Source organism: Bufo gargarizans, chromosome 2, assembly GCF_014858855.1.
Source record: "Bufo gargarizans isolate SCDJY-AF-19 chromosome 2, ASM1485885v1, whole genome shotgun sequence".
NCBI lineage: Eukaryota > Metazoa > Chordata > Amphibia > Anura > Bufonidae > Bufo > Bufo gargarizans.
In genome coordinates this window covers 485214138-485240831 of record NC_058081.1, presented here as the reverse complement: position 1 = coordinate 485240831, position 26694 = coordinate 485214138, and the positions used below count along the sequence as shown (strand labels likewise).

Sequence of the window (26694 nt, the reverse complement as noted above, 5' to 3'; positions counted from 1 at the left end):
CATTCGTGTTGCATCTGTGTTTCACGGATCATTAGGAAGAGATTCTTTGAAAATTATTTTTCAGCTGTTCAGTGTCAGTGAAACACGGATGCAACACGGACAGCAATAAACGGACACACGGATCCTTCACGAACGGCTTTATGGATGCATCACTGACCACCTGCTCATGGATCTGAGCACGGACACGGACGTGTAGAGCGTAGAGCTCCTCACAATGTTCTTCACCCTCATGTCCCCAGAATATGCCACATGCCCTCTACCCTCACAACAATGAGTTCCCCTTTACTCACAGCAACGGAGAGTGTTAAAAACAGGAAGCGCGGGATTCCTCTTCAGGCGCGCTTTCCCCCAGAGGAGATCAGGGAAAGCACCCTGTTCTAAAAATGAGTTGCAGTCTGTACTAGGCTTTCAGGCTCTTTGTTAGTATATCCCAGTTTAGGCCACTAGATGGCAGCACTAAACTGTGATAAAGTGATTTGTATACAGAATAAAGCCTCTTTTCCGCGCTTCTAGTTTTTAACACTCTCAGATGCTGTGAGTAAGGGGAACTCATTGTTGTTGTGAGGGTAGAGGGCATGTGGCATGTGACAGACTGAACCGTCACTGGGGCTGCTGGAGGAGACTGCTGATTGTGTTAGTGATGGGATTAAGATAGTTAATTATAATAGCAGCCGACTCCTATGATACACTCAGGAGATAATCCCATCACATGTGTCTCCTCCTCCCATTCATTCATTATGGAGGGGGCGAAGATATCCATTTGCATGTTCATTGTTGATTGCGTCAAAGACAATGCCAATGTGTTTGTTAATTGCGTCACAGACAATGCCATTGTGTTTGTTGAATAGGGTTAGTTTTGTGTTTAAACTGTACATGATTGGCTGCTATGTCATGTCCTCAGTATGTCATGTGTATATAAGTCAATGCTGTGTGTTCAATAAAGAGTCCCTGTTTTACCATTCATCATGTTGAGGCTGGTGTTTGGGTAACTGATCGACACTGGGAATTGCTATACGCTGAAGATTTGCTATACTCCCCTGGCTATACTATTAGCTCTTGTAAGAGCTTGTTCCAGTTACTTGTTCCTGCATCGCTCTCTGAAGGAAGAGAGCTTCACTCACTGGAGCCTTGTCATAGGTCCAGGGTGGGTAGGAGACGGCGACACCTCAACAAAGCTTTGGCGGTTTGTGGGTTCTGTAGTGCTTACGGTGTCGAGTGGAGTGCTTGGAGTCCTCGGGAAGCGCTAGGAGCAATCATCGACGGACGTACCCGGTCGGGGTGCCAGGAGATCCGTTACATGGCATATTCTGGGGCCATGATGGTGAAGAACATTGTGAGGAGCTCTACGGGGTGTAAATCTGTAAGCGCCGGAATCTACAGAATGCAACTGTGTTGGTTGTTAGTACATTATTAAAAGATTTGGGGCCCCACTTTTGATTTTGCCCAGGGCTACATTTTGTCTAAAAACTGCCCTGTGTGGGGGCCATATATGTGGCATAACTACTGTGAAGAAGAACATATCTGGCCATAACTACTGTGAGGGGGCACATATCTGGCATAACTACTGTAAAGGGGCACATATCTGGCCATACCTGCTGTAAAGGGGCACATATCTGGGAGTACCTGCTGTGAGGGGGCACACATCTGGCCATAAATGCTATGAGGGGGCACATATCTGGCCATAACTGCTGTGAAGGGGTACACACCTGGCCATAACTACTGTGAAGGGGTACATACCTGGCCATAGCTACTGTGAAGGGGTACATACCTGGCCATAGCTACTGTGAGGGGGCACATATCCGTCTATAGCTACTGTGAAGGGGCACACATCCGTCCATAGCTACTGTGAAGGGGCACACATCCGTCCATAGCTACTGTGAAGGAGCACATATCTGGCCATAACTACTGTGAAGGAGGCACATCTGGTCATAACTATTGTGAAGGGAGCATATCTGGGCATAGCTACTGTGAAGGGGGCACATTTGGGCACAACTACTGTGAAGGGGGACCATCTGGGCATAGCTACTATGTGGGGCACCAGTGGCATGCCTGGGGTGTTTGGCACCCGGGGCGGGTCCTTTCTCTGGCACACACCCCCCCACCCCCCAATACTCGACCACATACCTCTTACATCCAGGGACATCTCCTGTCATGTAGACCTTCTCTTTCCTCTTCTCCGTTAGACCCCCATGACAAATTCTTTCAGCTGCATCTGGTCTCTACAGAGTTTGTAACACAGACACGTTAGATTTCTCTGTTTTTCCAACAACCTCACCATCCTGGTGTCCCCATAGTGTCATCCTGCTACCACCCCCAATACTGTGCCCCCCGGTACTATACTGCTGAAAAAATAGTGACCCCAGTAGACATATTGGGGTCATTTATCAAACTGGTGTAATGTAGAACTGGATTTCCAAAAGAGCTGTCAAAAATGGAAGGTGGAATCTGATTGGCTGCTATGGGCAACTAAGCCAGTTCTACTTTACACCAGTTTGATAAATCACCTTAAATGTCCCTATAGTGTCTACAGCAGCTATAATGTCACCTAGAATGCCCCCAGTAATAATAACATCCTATATTGTGCTCCAGGTAATAATCCCTGTATAGTGTCCCCAGAAATAATAGAATTGCCCTTACAGTGCCTCCCCAATAACAACGCTGCCCCCATATAGTAATTTTGTCCACACTACCCCCATAGTAATCCCCCATATTAATTTGCCCCCACACAGTAATTTCCCCCACACTGCCCCATACAGTAATGTCCCCCACACTGCCCCCATATAGCAATTTGCCCCACCCAGTAGTTTCCCCCGCACTGCCCCCCCCACAGTAATGTTCCCCACACAGAAGTTTCCCCCACACTCCCCCCCCCCCCACTGCCCCCACACAGTAATTTCCCCCACACACAGTAATTTCCCCCACACTGCCCCCATATAGTAATTTGCCTCAGAGTAATTTCCCCCTACACTGCCCCCACACAGTAATTCCCCCATACTGCCCCATATAGTAATTTGCCCCACACTGCTCCCATACAGTAATTTGCTCCACACAGTATTTTCTTCCACACTGCCCCCACAGTAGTTTCCCCCAATAACAACGCCCCCTCCCCCTCCCCAGTAACTTCCCCCACACAGACAGATTTACTCGTTTTACGTCTGGAAACAGGCACAAGGATCTGGCTACACAGTGTCGCACAACAAGAAATTTGCGCAACATTTCATGTAATGCATTTCAATGGTGCCGCTATGTAACATGCTTTGACGCAACAGTCGCAAAAGTTCCATCCCATTTACATTTTTTTTAAACCGATGTGTCGCATTCGCAACATGTACCATGTCGCGTTGTGACACCATTAAAATACATTATATCAAATATGTCACTGTGACCCAAAATATAGTCAAAAACCCTTTACCCTACCTACCTATACAACTAGGCCATGTGACCGATGTACGGTGATGTCACATGGCCTAGGAAGAGGCTGTGGCACTCTCGGAGCATCTACCTCTTCTAACATCTGATCGCTGTGGGTCCCGGTTGTTGAGGATAGGATAGGTCATCAACATAAGTTACCGGATGACCCCTTTAATGGAATTATCAGTGGAGGACAGTTATCAAGACCGGTATATTGTACGTCAGTCTAGATTCCTTATGTAGAGGTGCACACCTCTCATATATCTGGCGCTTATTCCACCCATGCGACACACTTTTCTACGGCAGCCTCCTAGCAGCCGTATATTTAAGTATTTATTTGTGCCAGAAAACTAGCATTTAAAAAGTCGCAAAAAAAAGGGGTCATATCACATTTATACACCAAAACAGGCATAAAAAGGTCATAAATGACCCCCTGTATGTTAAGAGGGAGGATTTTGTCCGCAACAAACTCCACCAGGTATCCCATGGCAGAAACTGCTGCGCACTAGGTTTATAATGGAACTAAACCGCGCACAAGCTCCTACAGCTTTGTATGGTGTCAGCGTGGTAACCACTCCAAAAATGGACTGTACATTCTGGCTGGGATCTTGAAAACCACATCAGCCACATCAATTGTGGCGAGGATTCCCATTAAATACAATGGAGTGTGAATTCAGTGCAGACTTGGACTGGTTTTCTGTACCTAATCCACACTGAAACCTGTGCCTAAAATCCTCCATCTGAGCATACCCAAGACTTTCTCCAAATACTCAGTGGGACACATTTACTAAGGGTACTTTCACACTAGCGTTAAACTTTTCCGGCATTGAGTTCCATCCTCGGTGCTCAATACCGGAAAAAAAACGCTTCAGTTATATCCTAATGCATTCTGAATGGAGATAAATCTGTTCAGTATGCATCAGAATGTCTTCAGTTCAGTCACAGCATGCTGCGGTATTACCTCCGTCCAAAACTACGGAACACATGCCGGAACGCCGGGTCCAGCATTAATTTAAATTGCAATGCATTAGTGCTGGATCCGGCATTAAAAATACCTCAATGACGGACCCGGCATTCTGGTCTGCTCATGCGCAGACCTTTAAAAATGTGAAAAAAATAAAAACTGGATCCGTTTTGCCGGATGACACTGGAAAAACGGATCCAGTATTGCAATGCATTTTTCTGACTGATCAGGCATGTTTCCGACCTGATTAGTCTGAAAAATGCCTGATCAGTCAGAAAAAATGACATGCTTTGCATACAGTTTGCCTGATCAGGCAGGCAAATCAGGCAACGGAACTGTCTGCCAGAATCAAAAAACGCAAGTGTGAAAGTAGCCTAAGGCTGTTTTTTTGCGCCAATCTTAGTTTCCACCTTGCGTGTCCATTCGATTAGTCTAATTAGGTGCATCTGTGGCAATCCTTGCACCTTGCGTAAAAATGACTCCAGACCATGGTTGTCATAGCTTTTTGCTAACATTTACGCTTGTTTTCAGGCGTAAATGTTAGTAAATTTGCTAGGGCTGGAGTCCTGGCCCTGGCACAGCCCCCGCCCCTGTCACACCCAACTGGCGGATGTGGCATAAAACCGGCCGTGCTACTAAATATTGTTGCACAATCTGTTAAAAAAGGGGACTTGCGACTATTTTACGCTTAAAATAGTCACACGTCCATTAGTAAATGTGCCCTAGTGGGGTACATTTACTAAGACCGAGTTTTTACGTCAGTCTTAGTTTTCTCCTCATCAGAAATTAGGCGCATCTATGGCAGTCCTTGTCCATTTTGTATTCTGATGTCTATCATCAAGAGTTCACCTGTACATTGGTCATCCTCAGTGGCGATTATAATACACTGCAATCTACTGGAATCACAGAGCAGAAGATCACTGTGGAGCCTAGGCCTGCTATAGCGCAGTGTTGGAAGTCCTATGTAAAGCCACAGCTACATCTGTTTATGAAGGGGTTAAGCTGCATACTGATTGCTGGTAGAATTCCCTGGAGAACCTCAATGATACACCCTGCACCTGAAGTCTTTCATCTCTTACCCTATCACACCGCTGCTCTGGCCTCACACAAGCTATAAAACTCTGGGCTATGGCAGACTGAGGTATTGGTAGCAGCTGGCAGAATGGGCTTGGGCAAAGCAGGGATGAGGCTTGTCTTAGCCCTTTTGGCTTATGGATTGGGGTCTATAGTATGTGTGGCACAGGACTATTGGGATGACCCTTTCCATCTGCAGTGTGGATCTCACACTATGGAGTTCTCTCTACCTTCTTTGTTGGAGGATGCAGCTTTTGCCTTGAGTATCATTGGTAGGTCCTATGTAGTAAGTAGGCTAAGATGTATGTAATGCTGTCTTCTGTGGAAAATGTGGTGCTACTCAATTCTCTTCTATTGCTTAGGCCTCTTGCCCATGAACATAAGGGCTCCATGCCCGTGCTGCAATACACGGGTCACCAGCTGTTTGCATTCTGCATCATGGATGTGGACCCATTTACTTGAATGTGTCTGCAAACCCGGATATGCCTTGTGGAATGGAACCCCATGGAAGCACTATGTAGTGCTTCTGTGGTATATTGTGCTTCCGTTCCCTGAAAAGAGAACTTCTATCTTTGTGGAACTGACAGATTGCAGACCCCATTTGAGTAAATGGGTCTGCTATCTGCATGTGCAATTTGTGGTCCACAGTGTGGGCATGGAGCCTTTTAGTTAGTGGGCAAAAGGCATTATTGTGTATCTGTCTTCTGCTGTCTGTACAATGTGACCCTATGTTTCTGTGTTTAGGAGTAGCAGCTTCAAAATGAACAGTTTACCAGAGGGGCATCTGGGGTGAATATCTGCTAGTACTGTCTAAATATCTCAGCATACCAGTGTTTTGTTGGTGCCCCTGGGGATATCTCCTGGCAACAAAGCTAAATTCAGATGCCCTGCCCTTCCCTAATGGCATGCAAAATGTGGCCTGTTAGGGATGAGTAAACTTGTGTTCAAGTTTGGTGTAAAAGGCTTCAGTTATCTAAGGATTCTGCTACAAGAGACCAAAAGTTATGGTCAGTGGTAGAGGAATCCATAATGGGATTCTTAGATCCCAAACCTTGTACACTGAACGTAAACACAAGTTTGCTCATCCCTACTGTTAGTGTACTGCTACACATGGTGGGTTTGCTAATTTCATGTTCTGCTTTGGAAGCTGGAAATTCATAGTAGAAACCGGCAACATAACTTGCACTGGGGTTGGATTGGCCCACCAGAGTACCAATGGATCCTCCAGTGGGCTTAAGATCTGACAATGGGCCCTTGAGAGCCCACTCTCCTATATAGAGCCTTAATCATTTCCTCTGGTGGGCCCAAGGGACTTCACTCCAACTCTGCTTGACATGCTGTGGACTTAACATTGACACTGTCTCAACCTTCTTGTTGAAAAGGTCTTCAGCTAGTGATTGAGACCATAATCCTCTAAACATTGTCTCAGGGTTGACCTTCTAAAGTCAGTCCTCCTCACTGAGACACCAGACCCCATAAACCTACCCGGTAATTTCTCTTGTCACAAGCCAGACCATGAGTAGACCATTGGCATTGCCCTGCTATACAGCTGATCTGTGCACTGGCCACTAGGTGGCTCTGTTGTGCTTGCATCAAAACACTCCTGGAAGCTGGGTATTCTGATAATTGTGGTAAAGGGAGTTTTTCATAGATACTGGTGTTTTACATACTAGTTTTCTCATAACATATGTGTAGTGTCCCACCAGGTAAAGGTGGGCACTGCACAGGTTAATGTGTTGCATTGCATTAAATGTCATGTGCATGTTTTTCCCTGTATTATCTGGGTGTCAGGCCTGTCAGGGTGTAGTTTAGCCTCCCAGACGTTAGAGGGAGCTGGAGAGCCCTAGTTATATATAGGGAGGCCCAGACAGGGAAGTGGTAGTTCATTCCAGGGGACTAGAGGAGTCAGCTCGTCCACCTGAAGCTCCTGAGGCTAGGATTAGCTCAGTCGAGATACCCCAGTTGCAGGATCCAACCTCCTGGGAGAAACCTACAGTTACCCACCTGATAAGAGGAGCCGTCTCAGGGTAAGCCAAGTCCCCCTGATAGGCAGAAGAACTCAGGAACCATTGCAAGCAGTATAATACCTGAGGAAGGAAGTAACCAAGGATATAAGCCACCCTTTTAGGCATCCGGGCCTTGGGAATTATCAAGCCAGAGTAGGAGTTCTATAAAGAACAGTGTAAAAGTGTAACCTGCTGCTGAGTGCTTGTGGAATTTACCCTCAGTGTAACTTGCATGTCTATTGCCTGCCATACTTGTGAATAAGCCCCTTTTGTGGAACTGTAATCTGAAGACTGTGCTACACCTGCTGTACAAAGTTGGATTGTCCAGTAAAGTTTACGTTTGGTTCACTGCATACTTGTGTACCGTTATCCTTCCAACCACCAACCGGCGTGCCACCGTCCAAAGGCACTGGCGTCACGAATACCACAGGGACCTTGCCCCAGGCACACAAAATACCTGTAACATCCAGGGCACCTCAACTACCATCCGGCCTGGTCCCTATCTACAGAGCGTGCCCCAGAGGAACTGTGTCTACCTCTCCTTCACTGCCACGCGCCTGCCCAGGGTTCATCCAATATAGTGAGTACCCTCGATTGCCCATAACTGTGACCTCACTTCGTCATACCCTGCAGGTCTGGCGTGTTGCATATGCATTCATAGATCTCAGGAGCCTCCATTGCAAACTGTTAAAATAATGCAGCATGTTAAGGATTCGATGGTCACTTACTTCCATGCATCAAGTCACAAGATCCCCTTTTGGAACACTGTCCCTGAAAAATCTATGCATGGAAATGGTTTCTCACTGCAGGTTCTGAATCCTGCAGGATGCACTTAACTTATGATGTAGTGTTTTCCTTGTCATAAATTGGGCACATCCTCTACCAGTATAGGGGAGTGAGACCTGCATGGAACTATAATGGAAACTCTATTCAATGCAATTATCAGCGCAGTTCATTCATGTGGTAAGTACTTGGCTTGCACTCCACTTTCAGGAATGGGATGCTTTCTGCAGATGTCAACAATGCCTAAACTGTCTTTTAAACTTTCTCTACTAGAATACAAATGTGCTTCAAAGGGGGGTCTACACATAGCGGCCTTGATGTTTTTTTATGACCCCAGTATGTAGGGTCATGGCAGGTCAGCATGGTTCTCAAATTGATGACTTTGCAGGCAAATGGGAGTTCTACCTGTAAAATGGTGCAACTCCTAATAGTTCAAAACTGTGCCAGTCTGAGGTAAGACTTAAAAGCTGGAGTGTTTCTTCTTCTTTGTGGCTGTTGTGTGGACTCGACAACTTGTGTACAGTATAAATGTCATACAGCATTTTAATAGCAAGTTGTATGAACTGACTGTGTAATTGTAGACAAGAATGGAAAGCCTCACTATCTTCACAATGACTCCACTTGCGGGACTTGGATTGGACAGAAACCTGATGGCTCACTGGTGGTTGGCTCTACTTTCAATGGCTGTTATGTTCGCGAGGAGGTAAGTTGTGGAGAATCTAACTCTGCAAGGTCTGAACTGCTCATAACTGTTTAAGGGTAGATGTAGATTTTGGTGTTTCTTGCACCTCCATTTTGGCAGTGAAAACAGTAGCTCAGAACAGTAGTTGAAGGACCTTAGGATGGAATTTTTTTTTTTGTACTAAAGGGGAAAGCTGCAGGAAAATTCACACTATAACTAACATGATTATTTTTTTCTCCCCCCCCCCCCAGAATGGAAGCTATGTGGTAACAATCACTCTGGAAGAAATTATTCGTGATGAGAAGTCCCAGTATCACAAGAAAGATCTTGAATGCCCGATACTTCCAGGTAAAGAATTGTATTAATACTCACTCATGACTAAAAGTAAGTGGTTGCTGAGAACCAGCATCATCATTGCAGCCTTGAGAAGAGTCATGGTTATTCATAATCTCCTGCACTCACCCATCTGCTGATTGGCAGTTCTCTACTAGGGAGAAGCAGGTGGGCAGGGAGAGCAGGAATTCATGAATAGCCATGACTCTTAGGTGGCCGTGACTCTTTTCCAGGCCTAGTAGTAGAAAATTGCAGCTTTTTTTTTTTTTTTTTTCTTTGCAGTTATAATGGTATTTCATTATATACCAATCATGATCCAGTGCAATTATAGGGCAGTCATGTACAAATCAATATGGCGATCAATACAGTTGCAATATTGACTTGTACATGACTGCCCTATACATCCTGTAATTGCATTGGCTCATTGTTATATGATGAAATACCATTAAAATGTAACTTTACGGCGAAGAGAAACTGTGCTGCAATCTTCTACTACTTCATTAAGACTAGCAAGTCCTTGTTGGCACCAGCAGACCTTTGTGCTGTACTTAAGATTTAAAGAGGACCTTTCACCTGTAAAAACAATGTGAAATAAGTATGCTGACGTGTAGAGCGGTACCCGGCGATCTCACTGCACTTACTATTATCCCTGGGCGCCGCTCCGTTCTCCCGTTATGCCCTCCGGTAGGCAGTGTCTGCCCTTGTCCTGTGGGCGTCTCCTTCTCCTAGGCTGTAGCGCTGGCCAATCGCAGCTCACAGCCTGGGAGTTTTTTTTTTTTTTTTTCCCTCCCAGGCTGTGAGCTGTGCACTGCGATTGGCCAGCGCTACAGCCTAAGAGAAGGAGACTCCCACAGGACAAGGGCAGACACTGCCTACTATAACTTGCAGAGCATAGATACCGGAGGGCATAACGGGAGAACAGAGCAGGGATAATAAGTGCAGTGAGATCTCCGGGCACCGCTCTCATGTCAGCATACTTGGTTCACATTGTTTTTACAGGTGAAAGGTCCTCTTTAAAGAGGACCTTTTCACTAGTTTACAAACTAAAAACTAACTATATCAGTGGGCAGAGCGGCGCCCAGGGGTCCCCCTGCACTTACTAGTATGTCTGGGCGCCGCTCTGTTCGCCCGGTATAGGCTCCGGTGTCTGCAGCTCCATCTGTTGTAGTGGACTGATTTTTTTTTTTTTTTTTTTTTTTGTATGAGGCGTGTCCCTTGCTGCAGCGCTGGCCAATCGTAGCGCATAGCCAGGCTATAAGCTGTGCGCTACGATTGGCCAGTGCGGCAGCAAGGGACACGCCTCATACAAAAAATCAGTCCAGTACAACAGACTAAGCTGCAGACACCGGAGCCTATACCAGGTGAAAGGAGCGGCGCCCAGACATACTAGTGAGTGCAGGGGGACCCCTGGGCGCCGCTCTGCCCACTGATATAGTTAGTTTTCCCATATCATCACCATGACGGCCACAAGGAGATTGACCCATGACCTCTGTGGGGGCAGGAAACAGAGAAGAGGTTAAATTGCCCCCTCCCACCACCGCACCTCAGTGTTCCTGTCCCCACTGTGGCGAGGGTCAGAGAAGAGTCTCCCTGCGGCGGCAGAGAGATGAAGATAGGATTTTGTTTTATTTTTTCGTTGTCTCCAGGGGCCTCCTGGTTACCTGAGGCTCGTCGGAGCTCCCCCAGTCCGCCGGCGGCCGCGTGCTCATGCTGGGCTGGGGGGGTATCGGGAGGACTCGCTCCGGCTGGTCTGGAGCCTGCTCCCGGGCCGCAATTCTCCTCCTCCTCCTCCTCCCCCTCCCCTGTGGGTCGGGCTGGTAGCGGCCGGCGTGTGCGCACGCCGACGTCGGTGACGTCACTTCCGGGTTGCGGCTGAACCCAGAAGTAAAGCGCAGGAGCAGAGCAGTTTGAATAAAAGGCGGGAGCTGCCATAAGGACGCTGATCTGAGGTCTGTGAGTACTGCAGCTGCATTTTACCTTACAGAATGTCAGGTCCTGAGGTACAAACTGTTATGGAGCTGGATGCTCCCCCTCTGCCTCCTGTAAGTATCCCTCTGGGGATCCGCTTGTCTTATGGCACGATATTCATTTATTTATTTTTTTTGCCAAAGCCTTATTTTCTGATACCGCTATTTCCATATCTGTTACAGGCTAAAGAGGCGCAAAAAAAGTTTAAAAAACCTCCTCGCTGCATCTCTTGTGCAAGGAAACTGCCTGACGATTATGGAAAGAAGCTTTGTAAAGCATGTATTTCTGATGTAATCCAGGAGGAACAGTCGTCCCTTATGGAAAATATCAGATCGGTGGTTCAGGAAGAAATTCGGGCCGCTAGAGTTGCGAGAAGGCTCGTCCTGGGGATCAGATTGAGCAAGCGTCCGCGTTCCAGGATTTTTTTTCTTCCAGATCCGAGGACGCAGGCGATAAAGCTTCTACTTCCACGCAGTGGGAGGATGATCCATCTCTCTCTGAGGGGGAGGTATACGAAAATAATGGGACGTTTTATTTTTCCTCGGAGGAGATGAATGACTTGCTAAAGGCAGTCAGAGCAACAATGGGGATTGAAGAGACCCCTAGGTCCGTTTCTATTCAGGACGAAATGTTTGGGGGACTCAAGGTGAAAAAATCCAGGGTCTTCCCCATAAACGAACACATTAGACAAATGATTCTGGAGGAATGGTCAGAACCTGAGAAACGATTGGGGATTTCCAAAGAGTTTAAAAATCGATTATTATTCGACCCCTCTCAGTCTAAGCTGTTTGACGGGACCCCTAAAGTTGACGTGCAGGTGGCAAAGGTTAACAAAAAAACTGCCCTGCCGTTTGAGGATGCTGCACAATTGAAGGACAACATGGAGCGGAAGGCAGATGCCCTTTTAAGGAAAGCTTGGGAGGCCTCCATGTTCAACATCAAGACCAACATTGCGGCAACATCGGTAGCCAGGTCTATGTACCTGTGGTTAGGGGAACTTGAGAACCACCTAAGCAGGAAGACCTCCAGGGAAGAGATCCTGCAGTCCATACCGCTACTCAAATCAGCTACAGGGTTCCTGGCAGATGCATCTGCTGAGTCTATCAGATTCTGTGCTAGGGAGGCAGGGTTGTCCAATGTGGCTCGTCGGACTTTGTGGATGAAGTCCTGGTCGGGCGATAGAATCTCTAAGCTAAAGCTGATATCCATCCCCTTTTCAGGAGAATATGTATTCGGGCCGGTCCTAGACGAGATACTTGAGAAGGCGGCCGACAAGAAAAAGGGATTCCCAGAGGAAAGGTCCTTTAGGAAGAACCAGTCCTTTCGGTCCTACGGCGGACAGAATAAGTCTGTTAGAGGGAAAGGCAAGTCAGGCCGCTGGTCTTATCCCAAAGGGGGTAGAGGAAGGGGCTTCCTTCTCAAGCCCCAGTCCAAATCTGAGTACAATCAATGACGCCGTTGTAGGGGGGAGACTGAAGGATTTCCTGGGTCCATGGTCATTAACATCAAGAAATCCCTGGGCCCTGGACATCATTCAGCAAGGTTACAGGATCGAGTTCACCTCTCTCCCCCCTGCAAGATTCGTCATCACGAGGTTGCCTACCAGACTCTCCAACCTAAACATCTTTCAAGGAGTCCAGGACTTGGTGAAGAAGGGTGCTGTAATCCCGGTCCCCGCATCTCAGAGGGGTCAAGGGTACTATTCAACCCTATTCTTAGTAAGGAAAAAGGAAGGAGACTTCCGGACCATCATAAACTTAAAACAACTGAACAAGTTTATTCTTTACAGGAAGTTCAAGATGGAGTCTCTCAAATCCTTAGTGCCGTTGATAAAGCTAGGGGCATTTATGTGCTCGATCGACCTGAAAGATGCCTATCTGCACATCCCCATTCACCCAGATCACCAGAGGTTTCTAAGATTTGCTGTCCTAGACCCTTCCAATCGGATTCGTCATTTCCAGTTTATAGCACTGCCCTTCGGGATTTCAGCCGCTCCAAGGCTCTTCACCAAACTTGTGGTAGAGATGATGGCCCCTCTCAGACAGGAGGGATTAAATATAGTGCCATATCTGGACGATTTCCTAGTCATAGCGGACTCAAAAGATCTCCTGCTGTCGGACCTGGAAGTATTTCTGTCCCGCCTATCTCAACTAGGTTGGATAGTGAACGAACCCAAGTCAATGTTGGTTCCATCCCAGAAGGTGAGATTTCTGGGAGTTACTCTAGACTCCGTAACTCAGTCAAACTTTCTTCCACAGAGCAAAATCCAGTCCCTGATAAACAAGGTGAGGCACTTCCAACGTGGGAAAAAATGCTCAGTGAGGGAAGCAATGAGCCTAATCGGCCTCCTAACCTCCTGTATACCCTCGGTCGAGTGGGCACAGGCTCACTGTCGTGTGATTCAGACCTGGCTATTGTCCCACTGGAACAAGAAGGGTTCTCTGGACTCCAAGCTCCCAATCCCAGGATTAGTAAAGAGGTCCCTCTCATGGTGGACGAAGGAGAGGAATCTGTCCCAGGGAGTCCCATGGATCAGATCACCGTCAATTACCGTCTTCACGGACGCCAGCCAATCCGGTTGGGGAGCAAAAATCGACAGAGCCTATTTCCAAGGAACGTGGAAGCGTCTGATATCTGCTCAGTCTTCAAATTTCAGGGAGCTGTATGCAGTAAGAGAAGCCCTTCTCGCCGCCAAGCAATTGATACGAAATCAGCACGTGAAAGTCCTATCGGACAACGTGACTGTGGTCTCCTACCTAAAACACCAGGGGGGTACTCGATCAAGGAGACTCCAGAGGAGATCTTCTCCTTTGCAGAAAAGGAACTAAAGTCCATCTCAGCAATGCACCTGAAGGGATCCCTGAATCTAGAAGCGGACTTTTTGAGCAGACAGGTAATAGATCATACAGAGTGGGCACTGAACCCAGAGGTCTTCAATATGCTAACCCAAAGATGGGGGGGCTTCCTACAATAGACCTGTTTGCATCAAGGAGAAATACGAAGGTGCAAACATTCTGCTCCCTAAATGCTGGGGACCATCCCTGGAGAGTAGACGCCTTCTCCCTAAAATGGTGCTGGGATCTAGGGTACGCATTCCCTCCATTGCCGCTCATCCCGAGGGTCATTCAGGAGGGGAGAACCACGGTAATATTGATCGCTCCGTTCTGGCCCAAGAGGAGTTGGTTCGCCCCTCTATTAAAGCTAGCAATAGACGAACCAGTGAGACTCCCACTCAGGGGGGACATCCTATACCAGGGTCCTTTGCTACATCCTCATCCGGAGTTCCTGAAGCTCACGGCTTGGATCCTGAGGTCTCCCTCTTAAGGTCTCAGGGCCTGTCAGACCAGGTTATAGCCACCCTGAGATGTTCTAGGAAAAAAGTCACTTCCGCGATATACCTGAAGATCTGGAAGAGATTCTGCTCATGGTCGGGCGAGGAAAATCCAAATTCCGTGGGGCCCAGTATCCAGAAAATTCTGGAATTTCTACAAAGGGGCCTGGACATGGGCCTTTCTCCATCCACCTTTAAAGGTTCAAGTTTCGGCATTGAGCGCCTTCTTTGATTCCGACCTGGCAGACCATAGATGGATCAAACGATTCATTAGAGCTGCACGTAGACTGAGACCCACACTTAGGTCCCGCAGCCCAACCTAGGACTTAAATTTAGTTCTCAACAATCTTAGGTGTTCCCCATTTGAGCCGTTGGAGGATTGTTCAATTAAGTTGCTTTCACTCAAGACTGCCTTTCTTATAGCAATTACCTCTGCCAAGAGACTGGGAGAGATTCAGGCTCTCTCAATTAGGGAACCATACCTTACCATCACTGAGGATAAGATTGTGCTTAAACTAGACCCAGGTTTCCTGCCAAAGGTGGCCTCAGACCGCAACAGAGGCCAGGAGATCCTACTTCCATCCTTCTTCAACAATCCCAAGGATCAGGAGGAAGAGCAATTTCATTTCCTTGACGTCAGGTGTACAGTCATTAGATACTTGGAAGCCACTAGGGACTTCAGGAAGTCTGACAGTCTGCTTGTCCAATTTGCTGGAAGGAATAAGGGATCCAGGTCCTCAAAATCCTCCATTGCAAGATGGATTAAGGACACTATTACCTTATGTTATAAGAACCAGAATCTGGATCCTCCTTCCAATATTAGAGCCCACTCTACCAGAGCTGTATCTACTACCTTTGCTGAAAGAGCAGGGGCCTCCCTGGATGATATATGCAGGGCTGCCTCCTGGTCTAGTATTCACACATTTGTGAAACATTACCGTTTGGACTTGTCTGGAACCTCTGGCCTCTCCTTTGGTCAGAAGGTTCTCCAGGCAGTTGCCCCCACCCATAAAAAATAATTTTATAACTCTCCTTGTGGCCGTCATGGTGATATGGGAAAACCGGAATTAGACTCACCGGTAATTCAGTTTCCATGAAATCACCATGACGGCCCATACATTCCTTCCCCTTCTTTTGTTGAAATTTTGTTTTTCACCGGTATTTTTCTGGTATGGTGTAATACTGGGAAATACTAGGACACTTCTGGCACTTGATATCTTTGGAACACTGAGGTGCGGTGGTGGGAGGGGGCAATTTAACCTCTTCTCTGTTTCCTGCCCCCACAGAGGTCATGGGTCAATCTCCTTGTGGCCGTCATGGTGATTTCATGGAAACTGAATTACCGGTAAGTCTAATTCCGGTTTTTAGTTTGTAAACTAGTGAAAGGTCCTCCTAGTCTTTTCCAGGCCTAGTCTGCAAGGATTTTGATGCTGGTTCTCAGCAACCACTTAACTTTTAAATGACAGAACTGACATCAACTCTTGTGTCTGTACTTTATGCTGCTGTTAGTATGGGCAGCATAAAGTTGACAGGTTCCCTTTAATGTCATGCAAGGTTTTTGAATCATTAGTGAGGCAGTTAACATACTTGGTGTATAGTTTTAAAGAAGCTCTACATTTAACTTCACAACTGGTTCATCTTGGTGTCAAGGCAAAACTGTCTTTAGAAAGTCCAAACATCATATGTTTTTGCACCTCCACAAGTAGGTTTAAAAGGTTTTCACTGATCAGTAGGTGTGGGTCCCACATCTCAGATGCAAACCTATAGGCCACACACTTATAAAATTCTCCACTTATGCTGCTCCTATAAATATAAGTGTCTTGGGAAGCTAATAAAAAAAAAAAAACTGGAGGAACTGGACTAGAGGAGGATCTGCCTGCAATAGTGTTGCTTACTAGACAGATCCCATGTTGCACTAGTGCTCATCCAGGACTTGTTAACCTGGCTGCTCAAATGGACATGTGATCACTATAATAGATTACTGGCCTTAGGCTACTTTCACACTAGCGCTGTTCTTTTCCAGTATGGAGTTCTGTCCTAGGGGCTCAATACCAGAAAATACGCTTCAGTTTTATCCTAATGCATCTCTGAATGGAGAGCAGTACTTTGTGTTTCAAGCTCAGCGTACAGGGTTCAGGTTATCTAAGACTTCAGTTATGGATTCCGCTACCACGGACCAAAACTTGTATGGTCCGTGATGGCAGAATCCATAATAGAATTCTTAAATAACCCAAACCTTGTATACTGAACTTGAAACAATGTTCACTCATCCCTAATCAGGATGTCTTCAGTTCAATCTTGTGGTATTTGGCCAGAGAAAATACCGCAGCATGCCACAGGACATGGACTTCAGATGAGTTGCTTTAGTGCTCCTGTCTCATGGATCTGTTGGAGACATAAATTGTATTGACAATGTTTCCTTATCTATAGCTATGGATGCTCCTAGTCCAAGTGACTGTGCTTCAGTTCTGCAAGCTGACCGCCTGGCATGTGCTAATGACTCTGTATCTCAAGAACTTTGTGAAGGACTTGGATGCTGCTTTTCTGAAAATGCACTTGTACTGCGCTGCTACTATGGAAAGAAATGTGAGTCTTCGCAATGTAATTCTATTCAACCCGGGCTGTAGTAGTTAGCATATCACTGTTGGTTTACAGTTGGAATATATTGGCAGAAATTAATCATGACATCAGGTTTCATGAGATTGAGTGACTCCAGTTTGCCTTTGGGTCTTAATGTACATATTACTAATCCTGAAGCTTCCTCTAGTGTCTACTTATCTGTGTGCAAGACGAGGATTTCTGTAAGGTAGCTTAATGGCTGTTCTAGACTGGAGTCGGCCAGATCATCTATAACCAGTGTTTGCCAATGGCATTGCTACAATCTGACTACTGATGAGCAAGCAGATCATGCTGTGGAGACTCTGCTGCCAGCAAAATTCTGTATGGGGGATGAGTGACGGCTTTAGCAATTGTCCTCCTGGGGAGGACATCACTGCATGTAATGGCAGCAGTCTCCTTCACTGACAGGTAGGTGATTGTCAGAAAGTGTTCCTTCCTGACAATCAAAATGCTCATGTGCAGGTCCAATACAGCCATAACTTGTATTCATGCTAGGATATGCCCCCATTAGCTTATATAACGGAGCCCCGAAGGTGATTTGTGGCCACCAAAAATAGCTGACCACTGGCTTGGCCAGAATGGGAGCAGTGGCAAGTCACTTCTATGGGGAGTGCTTGGTGGTGGCTAGACTCCTCCAGCCACCAGTTTGCGGGGCTCTGCTTAGATAAGACAATGGGTGCATATGCTAGCAATATGCCCCATTGTCTGAGATGAGACAACCCCCTATAATTGGGGAGGCAAGGTAACCTACTGCAGTGAATGGGGGTCAGTCAGCACATCCCAATGCATGCTGCCATGGCTAGAAACGCAGAGAAAGTAAACACAATGCAACAGCACTCTGCAAACACAAATAACGTACAACAATGCCATAGTGTTAGAAAATGTTCTGATGCTATGCTTTGATGAATTTGTGGTTCTTGGCAAATATATTGTGTAATTTTGCATGTCTGATATCTAGAAGCTGGGAACCTAGCACTAAATACTACCTGCTATAGTGCCATACAGGCCACCATAAAATGCTGAAGTACCTCGGTTAAAAGGGTTTTCCAATATCTTTATACTGATGACCTCAGTAGGGGTCCAACACCAGGGACCCCTGCCGATCAGCAGTTTTGAGAAGGGTGCTGTGGGCACTGCTGCCTTCTCAACTCCATATGTTGTATAGCAGCTGTGCTTGGTATTACACTTGGGCCCCAGTCACTTGAATGGGGCTGAGCTACTCCTAGGCCAGTGGTGGCGAACCTATGGCACGTGTACCAGAGGCGGCACTCGGAGCCCTCTCTGTGGGCACCCACACCCTAAAAAAAGTCTGAGTGTACCAATATGCCTTAGACCTTTCCTGTCATTCATCAGCGCAGGACGCACCATGAACAGCACAGGCAGCGCACTGAATGTAGGCAGGCTATTATAGCTACTATATGATAAAGTACATGAAAGATATACTATATTGCACTGTAGGATTCAGGTTAATTTGCCGCGTTGGCACTTTGCGATAAATAAGGGAGTTTTGGGGTTGCGGTTTGGGCACTCGGTCTCTAAAAGGTTCGCCATCACTGTCCTAGGCCATGTCAATGAATGTGACATCACTGGCCTAGGAAAAGCAGCAAGATGTCTGCAGTGCTCACAGGAGCGCTGCTAACTTCTCAAACAGCTGATAGGTGGGTGTTGTACCCCTTCTGATTGCATACTTGCCTATTCTGAGGATGGGTCAGGATAAACCCTTGCATGGAAACTTGAAACTTTGTTGCATGTAGAGTGGATACCTTAACAGTCTGCCTCTCCTGTGTAGTGACGGCCTACTGCTCTGCTGACAATAACATGGTGGTTGCGATTTCAAAAGACGTAACCATACCATCCTTGATCCTGGACTCTGTAAAAGTACTTGGTGTGGATTCTAACTCGTGCCCAAGCCTGATGGTGTCAACAACTGCATCATTTATTGGGTTCCAGTTCCCACTGTCCTGTGGGAGTGCAAACGAGGTGAGCAAAATGTCCACTCAAACACGCTGAACCTGCCTGAAATGCTGCTTAATGTCGATTGACTACAGAAAATGGCAAGGGAAACTGTGGCCCAATCTAGTCAAGATCAGACATGTCGTATTTGTGGATATTTTTGTGCAGAATTTTTTATTTATTTTTTCCTCCAAAATGATCTATCTGCTTGAAAGATCAGCAGGGGTCCAACACCTGGGACCCCTGCTGATCAGCTGTTTAGGAAGGCAGCAGTGCTGGTAGTAGTGCTGCTGCCTTCTCACTGTTTACTGCAGGCCTAGTGAAATCCCAACTAGCATCAATGGCCTTGGCTCCATTCAAGTGAACAGAGCTTAGCCCCACCCAGGTGATTGATGCTAGTCGTGACATCACTGGGCTTGCGGTAAACGGTGAGAAGGCCATGGCGCCACGGTCTTATCAAACTGCTGATCAGCAGGGGTCTAGGGCAGCCACCTGCTGATCTATCCAGAGGATATATTATCAGTTTAAAAAAAAAAAGTAATGCATAACCCCTTAAACTTTAATTTTTTTATTAAGAGGTTGTCCACTTCTAATATCCAAATTTATACTTCCAGAGATTCTTTGAAGCACTGAACACTTTCATCAGCCACTGTTGTGGTACAGCCACGAGACCTAATCTGCATGTGTTGAATGCTAACTTGGCTTGGATTTCACCCTATGCACTACAAAGGGCAAAGATCAGCGGAATAAACTGCTGTAGGTTAAAAGGGGTTTTCAGAGAAATAATGGCCTAATCTCAGGATGGGCCTTTATTACCTGATGGGTAGGAGACTGAATCCCCACACCCCTGCTAAGCTATTTGAGGCCACTGAGCATCACGGGCCCATGTACAGCTGCCAGTTTGGCCCTATTTGAGTGAATTGGCTTGGGCTGCAATACAAAGCGGATCTGCTACACAAGATATGGTGTGAAGATGCTTAAAGCACCAAAGCCTCTTCAAAGATCTGTGGGAGTTGGACCCACACTGATCAGATATTTATAACTGAAGGATGGGTAAAATCTTCCCAAAAAACCCCTTTAAAACCTGCATCATGGCTCAATGCTGGCAGCTCAGTGGTCAGCGCTGGTGCCTTACAGCACTGGGGTCTCTGGTTTGAATCAAAAGGACAACATCTGCATGGAGTTTGTATGTTCTCCCCGTGTTGCGTGGGTTTCCTCCGGGTACTCCTGTTTCCTCCGACACACCAGACATACTGATGGGGAACTTGGCCTGAGCTCCATTGGGGACAGTGTAATGTCTATAAAGTGCTGCAAAATATAGTAGCGCTATATAAGTGCATTAAATAAACCATGTTCACAGCATGTGGATGACACTATTTAAAATCTTCTGCTGTAAAATGCCTTGTATCTGTGACACATCTTCACTTAGGCTGTAGTTATGAAGAGAAATACTAAATGATAACAGTAAATCTCACCCGAGTAATTTTATTAACAGGCGGGTGATGCATCCATGGTGTATGAGTACACTTTTGTGGCAACCAACAGAGTAATCGCCTGGCAGTCGGCATCAGTAACTAGAGACAGTACCATGAGGTAAGATCAAGGTTTGTTTGTTTTTGACACTACAAGTACCATGGTTGGATTACAAAATGCTCCTCTTTCTACAGAGTGACTGTAAGCTGTAGCTTTTCACGGACTGGCATTGTCCCAGTGCAGGTAGAGGTCTTCACCCTTCCACCTCCTCTCCCTGTATCTACCATGGGACCTCTAACCTTGGAGATGAGAATAGCTCGAGGTAATTAACAAGCTACTTGGAAACAATTTGTGACCTGCATAGAAAGGGTTGGGCATGGCAAAGCTGTTACAGGCCTAACTTAAAATGGCTTGCCTTACACAACCACTTTAAATTGGCTCATCTTAAGAACTATGAGGGGTTATGTGATGTACTGTAGCATGTTAAAATCATACATAATACATTCCTGATCACACTGATATTGGTGAAACCTCAACATACTGTCCATGGTGACCTGGTAATGTAAAGTGGCCCTGGAAAAAAAATGCATAAGTTGTAAACGGGGACAACAGATGTGGGCCAGTCAGCAATACAATGGTGCACCACAAAGTGCCATTCCAGCAGAACCAAATGGTGCAGCATAAAATTGCCACCTCACAACAGTATTGTCTTGCCATGCTGAGGATGGGTGACAGTTCAATTCATTAGGTTCTTTCCCACTATTGGGTGCAGTGGCTGTCCTTGAAGGATCAGGGAGTCCCCCCACTAACATCTGAGATGCTGTGGTCACTTGACCACTGCATCTTTGGGCTTAAATGAGCTGTATTGCACAGATGGCACCTGATGGTTTTTAAGCAGGCTCAGCTTGAGGCAGCTCTAATTCCTGTGCATGCAAAAGCTGTATATGGATCACATTGGCACACCTTTTTATCTATTCATTAGGTGTTGGCAAATTTAATGACCACTGCTGTTCCAGTGTCCTGAATCTGTTCTGCAGTCTTATGGTTCCTGTTTTGAAAATTTTCTGGATGGGGGTCACACTTTAAGTAAGGCCGATCATTGGTTGCAGGGAGACAAAAAAATGACTCCCGCCAGATAGGTGGGTTTTTAATTTCGGCTTCCTGGGGCTAGTTTACTCCCCCTCCCTTTAGCCATAACTGCTAAAATCGCATGGTAAGAAATCTGAACTGACTGCCACCCATCTGAAAGGAACATAACTTAGTCTGGCATGCAGCTAGTGTATAAGGGCTTATGTAGTTGTACTTGACAAAATGTTCTATTGACTAATATGCCAAACAGAGTCCCTTATTCTTAGATGTGAGAAACTGTGGTCATGCAAAAGCTGATGATGAATGTCTTGCAGATGTGCAGTATAGCTCATACTATGCAGTTGGAGAATATCCTATTTTAAGAGTGTTACGAGATCCTGTGCATGTTGAAGTTCACATCCTGCAGAGGACTGATCCAAGCCTAGTTCTGATTTTGAACAACTGCTGGGCCACCAGTTCTCCTGAACCTACTGGCTTTCCCCAATGGCCTATCTTGGCCAGCAGGTGAGGACTGAATAAACGATCAAACATTCTCTTGCTTAGGGCTGTAATGATACAAGTACATATGTTGTTTCAGCTGCCCTTTTGCTGGAGACAACTATCTTACAGAGCTGGTTCCTGTTACTTCCTCACAAGGAATAACTTTCCCAACATACTACAGTCGTTTCATTGTGAGCACCTTCACCTTTGTGGATTCGAACACCCAAACTGCTCTTGGAGGATCGGTAAGCTGCTTGGATAAGTGTTTTTATGGAAGTGTGTGGACAACTTGTCGCCAAATTGGTAGGTGTCACCTGTAACTTAATAAAATATTGACATTCCCAGATCTAGTAAGCCATAATCCCAATCTGGATACTATACACTGTACCTCTAATCCATGTAGTAGATGCTCCTCACAGAATCTTCATAGAATACACTCAGTTGCCAAATGGGGCTATTGTGACTTCCTGGGCTCACTTGTGCAAAAACTTTTGACCTTGCATTCTTATACTACTTTAAGACGAGGAAACTATTTGTATTTTTGTTCCTGTCTGTCTTCAAGCCATAGGAAGTGTAAGCCAGCTAGCTATCTCTTAGAACCTGAACTTCCTTGCCTGTACAGATCCTGGGGCCCTTTGTTCTACTATATACTTGCCTCACAGTGGAGGTCGGTCAGCTACCGTCTACAATCTGGGAATTTGAGTCCAAATGGTCAAAATGATCTACGTTCCTGCCCAAGTCATAGCCCTGTGGCATGGGTTGGTGAGGGGTGAGCGTTTTGACTGGTCTCAATATCCCAACATGGGGTGCTCAGGACAGACATAAGCTTGGCACTGGACAGCTCAGTATTGGGCTAATATAATTATAGATAAATACTTGCCCTTGGTATTTAAATTGATTCCCAACAGCACATTGAACTATTGTGTGAATTGCCTCAAATAACCAGGAGCTGTTTGAATTACAACTGCATAAACTACAGGTGACTTTCATTTGACTTGTGTTCCTATAGGTATTCTTCCACTGCAGTGCTTCAGTATGTGTCCCATCTGCCTCGGAGACCTGCTCTGTGACCTGTCAAAGGAAAAGTAGGTGACCCAGTAAATTGTCTTTACTCCTCTCTGTTAAGGGGTTTTCCATTCTGCTAACATTTAACTGAGTGCTTGTTACACTACTTGTAGGCACCAGTTTGATCAACTTTGTGTCTTGCAGAGAGAATGGTGGAATTGCAGCGGACAGACAACCCTCTTACAGTGACTTCTCATGGTCCTGTGATATTTTATTCTGAAGAGATCCAAACAAATAACCTAGTCGAAGAGGAGAAAGGTAGTGTGCTATTGCTATCACTGAATGTGGTTGTGCATGGTACAATAGTTGAGGCCTTCAAACTGGGCTGTAGTTCAAATTGACAAAGATCATACTGGTAGTATCAAAAGTGTGTTACTTTAGCATTTTGAATGCACTCCTACAGGAAGTTAGTCTCAATACTGCCTGTAATTGAAAAAAACTGGCATACAAATGTTCTAGCATTGGCTAACTTGTGATAATTAATTTTTTATATAATTTTTTTTTTTTCTTCCCTTTTTAAAAACAGGTTTTGGCTCTGGACTTGCCCTTGCTTGGCTTCCAGGCATAGCAGTTGCCGGCTTCATCTTGGTGGTCTCTCTTCTGGGTATCTACTTGTATAGGAAACAAAAGAAATATGCACTGTCCACAGTAAATGCTTTAATAAAGTAGATCTCTCAAGTAACATGTATTGTGTTCAATATAACAATATTGCTGATAAAGAACTTGTGGGACTTTGAGTTGCTCACCTAACTAGTAACTGCTCTAGGTCGCTAGTCTTTCCTTTACAGTATAGTTCCTTGTGTTCTCTACACTTAAGTCTCTCAGACATCACCATTGCAACTGAACAAGCTAGTTGGTACCACTTTTGATGCATTTTATCTTGAGGTAGGAGTGTATCCTAAGGGAGCTTGTACATACTGCAGCATATTCACAGTAACTGCATGTGAATAAGGACAGCTGCACATGTACTTGCCATGATTTGAAGTTGCATAGCAGTAGTAAAGCTCAGCTTGGTCACATGTAGGGTATTGATATGTGGCTTACTATGGCCATAATGTAGGCACCAAGCACATTCCTGTATTTGGACATAATTATTGGCTCTTGTCACTTAGCTGTAATTCATCGAACTTCATGGAAAGTGATTCTGCAATGGTCTTAATCTAACCAACAATAGTGATCTTTACTAAAGAACTATATGCAAAGTTTCCCTTCCTAACTAGGAAAGCTCACTTCATATATAATCCCCCCCCCCCCCTTCCTACACTTAATCCCTTAAGGACCGAGGACGTATTTCGGCGCCGTGGGGGTTAATCGGAACAGGACGCCGGCTGAAATCGTTCAGCCGGCATCCTGTAACCCCCCCCCCCGCCGCTTATTGGCGATCGCAGAAAACCGCAGGTCAATTCAGACCTGCTGTTTTCTGCGTTTCCTGTCCATTCGGGTGTCCTGTGACCCAATGAACCAGAAAAAGACTGCGATCGGTAAGTATACACCACCAATCGCAGTCCGAGGATTTGGAGAGGCGGTGCTGGCCCTGGTGCTGAACACTGCTGTCCAGAGTGCTGATTGGTGCAGGGGAGAGAGGCGCTAGATTCAAACTTCCTGCGCTCCCCTCTTCCTGTCCAGCACCCTGACCGTGCAGCATCCCAGCTCCTGTGTCCCCCTAATCTGCATCCATCACCCTCCTGCACCCATCGCCACCCAGGTAGGTTAGGGTCAGTGAGGGTGAGGCACCGTTAGGCAGGGAAAGAAGGGAAAAGTAAGTTAGGAAAAAAAGTACTTTTATTCTAAACTTCCCTCTAACCCTAACCAGCGCTGACTGGCCGGCACTTTTTAGCATCCGTCCACTGTTAACGCATTGCCCACCCCACCGCTGATCAGCAAGTTTTTAACTTTTTTTTTATTACGCGAACACCCGTTGCCCCCACACGCACATATAATAAAGTTTTCCACGCGCGCGCACACACCCATGGCCCGCCGGATGTTCTCGGCCGAGGAGGCATATGCCCAGATTGCCTCTGACTCTGAGAGCCCCAGTGAGGATGACCCCACATTCCTCTTATCATCCGCATCCTCCTCATCAGATGACGATGAGCCACCAAGGAGGCGGAGACGCCGCCAGGGGCCCCACATGCTAGGGATCCTGTGGCCCACCCTAGTACGAGCCGCCCTGGGGTTCGTACTGGTTTCCCGGCCCACCAAATAAGTCCACTAGAGCCCCCTGCCAATGAACTTAGTTGGTGTACCCCAGTGGACTTTGAGCCTGAGATTCCGGATTTCGCTGGCAATCCTGAAATCCAGATTCCCACAGTGGGGTTTACTGAAATAGACTTTTTTTTTTTTTTTTTTTTTCAGTAACCCACTGGTGAATTTGATGGTGGAGCAGACAAATCTGTACGCCCAACAGTTCGTCGCTCAAAACCCAGGCTCAGTTTTGGCTAGACCCGGTGGCTGGACGCTGTCAGTGCAGCCGAGATGAGGACATTTTGGGGCCTCGTGCTGCATATGGGTCTAGTCCAAAAACCCAGTGTCAGGCAATACTGGAGTGGGGACGTCCTGTAACAGACCCCACTGTACAGTATGGTCATGGCACGTCACCGGTTTGAGGCCATCCGGAAATGTCTGCATTATTCCGATAATGCAGCATGTCCACCCCAAGGTGATCCTGTCTATGACTGGCTGTATAAGATACGGCCGGTCATCGATCACTTTGGGGCCACATTTCAGCAGGCCTACGTACCTGGAAGGGAGGTCGTGGTTGAGAAGTCTCTCGTTGCGTTCAAGGGGAGACTCAGTTTCCGCCAATATATTCCCACAAAGCAGGCGAGGTATGGCGTGAAGCTATACAAAATTTGTGAGTACCTCAGGGTACACTTACAAATTTTGTGTGTACGAGGGGTGAGATTCCCGTATTCACCCCCCACTCTGGGTGTTAGCGGGAAACTTGTGTGGGACCTTATGTACCCACTGCTGGATAATGGTTACCACTTGTACATGGATAACTTTTATACCAGCATTCCCTTGTTCAGGTCCCTTGCCTCTAGAAAATCAATGCGGCCTCCCTGCCTACCCCCTCCAGGTACCTATCCCCAAGGGTGAGACCAGTAAACTTACCAGTGGAAACCTGCTGCTGGTCAGGTATAAGGACAAGAGGGATGTCCTTATGCTGGCCACAATCCACGGTAACGGTACCGCAGCAACGGTCCTCAAGCCCGATTGTATCGTCGACTACAATCGGTATATGGGAGGAGTTGATCTCTCTGATAAAGTCCTCACGCCATGTGCAAAACCCAGGCATGGTACAAAAAAGTTGCAGTCTACTTGGTACAGGTTGCCATGTACAACTCTTTTGTACTATCCCGAAGCGCTGGCAGCACAGGGACATTCCTCCAATTCTATGAGGCAGTCCTCAAGGACCTGCTCTTTTCGGATCGGGAAAGAGCAGGCCGGAGTATCTCGGGAA

At 46.4% G+C, this 26694-nt stretch overlaps 1 protein-coding gene across 1 annotated transcript; it reads left to right on the top strand.

The window, feature by feature from the left end:
- The first annotated feature begins 5537 nt into the window (after window positions 1–5537).
- On the top strand, window positions 5538–23900 carry LOC122926070 (zona pellucida sperm-binding protein 4-like). The gene is made up of 12 exons (XM_044277455.1): window positions 5538–5721; window positions 8820–8941; window positions 9172–9268; window positions 16983–17138; window positions 18961–19151; window positions 20620–20717; window positions 20792–20919; window positions 22001–22190; window positions 22264–22411; window positions 23176–23251; window positions 23376–23489; window positions 23758–23900. The coding sequence occupies exons 1-12, from the start codon at window positions 5538–5540 to the stop codon at window positions 23898–23900; spliced, it is 1647 nt and encodes a 548-aa protein (XP_044133390.1).
- The last annotated feature ends 2794 nt before the right edge of the window (window positions 23901–26694 follow it).

Excerpts from the sequence above, each read along its gene's own strand:
- LOC122926070 (XM_044277455.1), top strand. The coding sequence starts at position 5,538 with ATGGGCTTGGGCAAAGCAGGGATGAGGCTTGTCTTAGCCCTTTTGGCT. Across the intron at positions 17,139-18,960 it reads CTGCTACTATGGAAAGAAAT|TGACGGCCTACTGCTCTGCT; the intron begins GTGAGTCTTCGC and ends TCTCCTGTGTAG. Across the intron at positions 22,412-23,175 it reads AAACTGCTCTTGGAGGATCG|GTATTCTTCCACTGCAGTGC; the intron begins GTAAGCTGCTTG and ends GTGTTCCTATAG.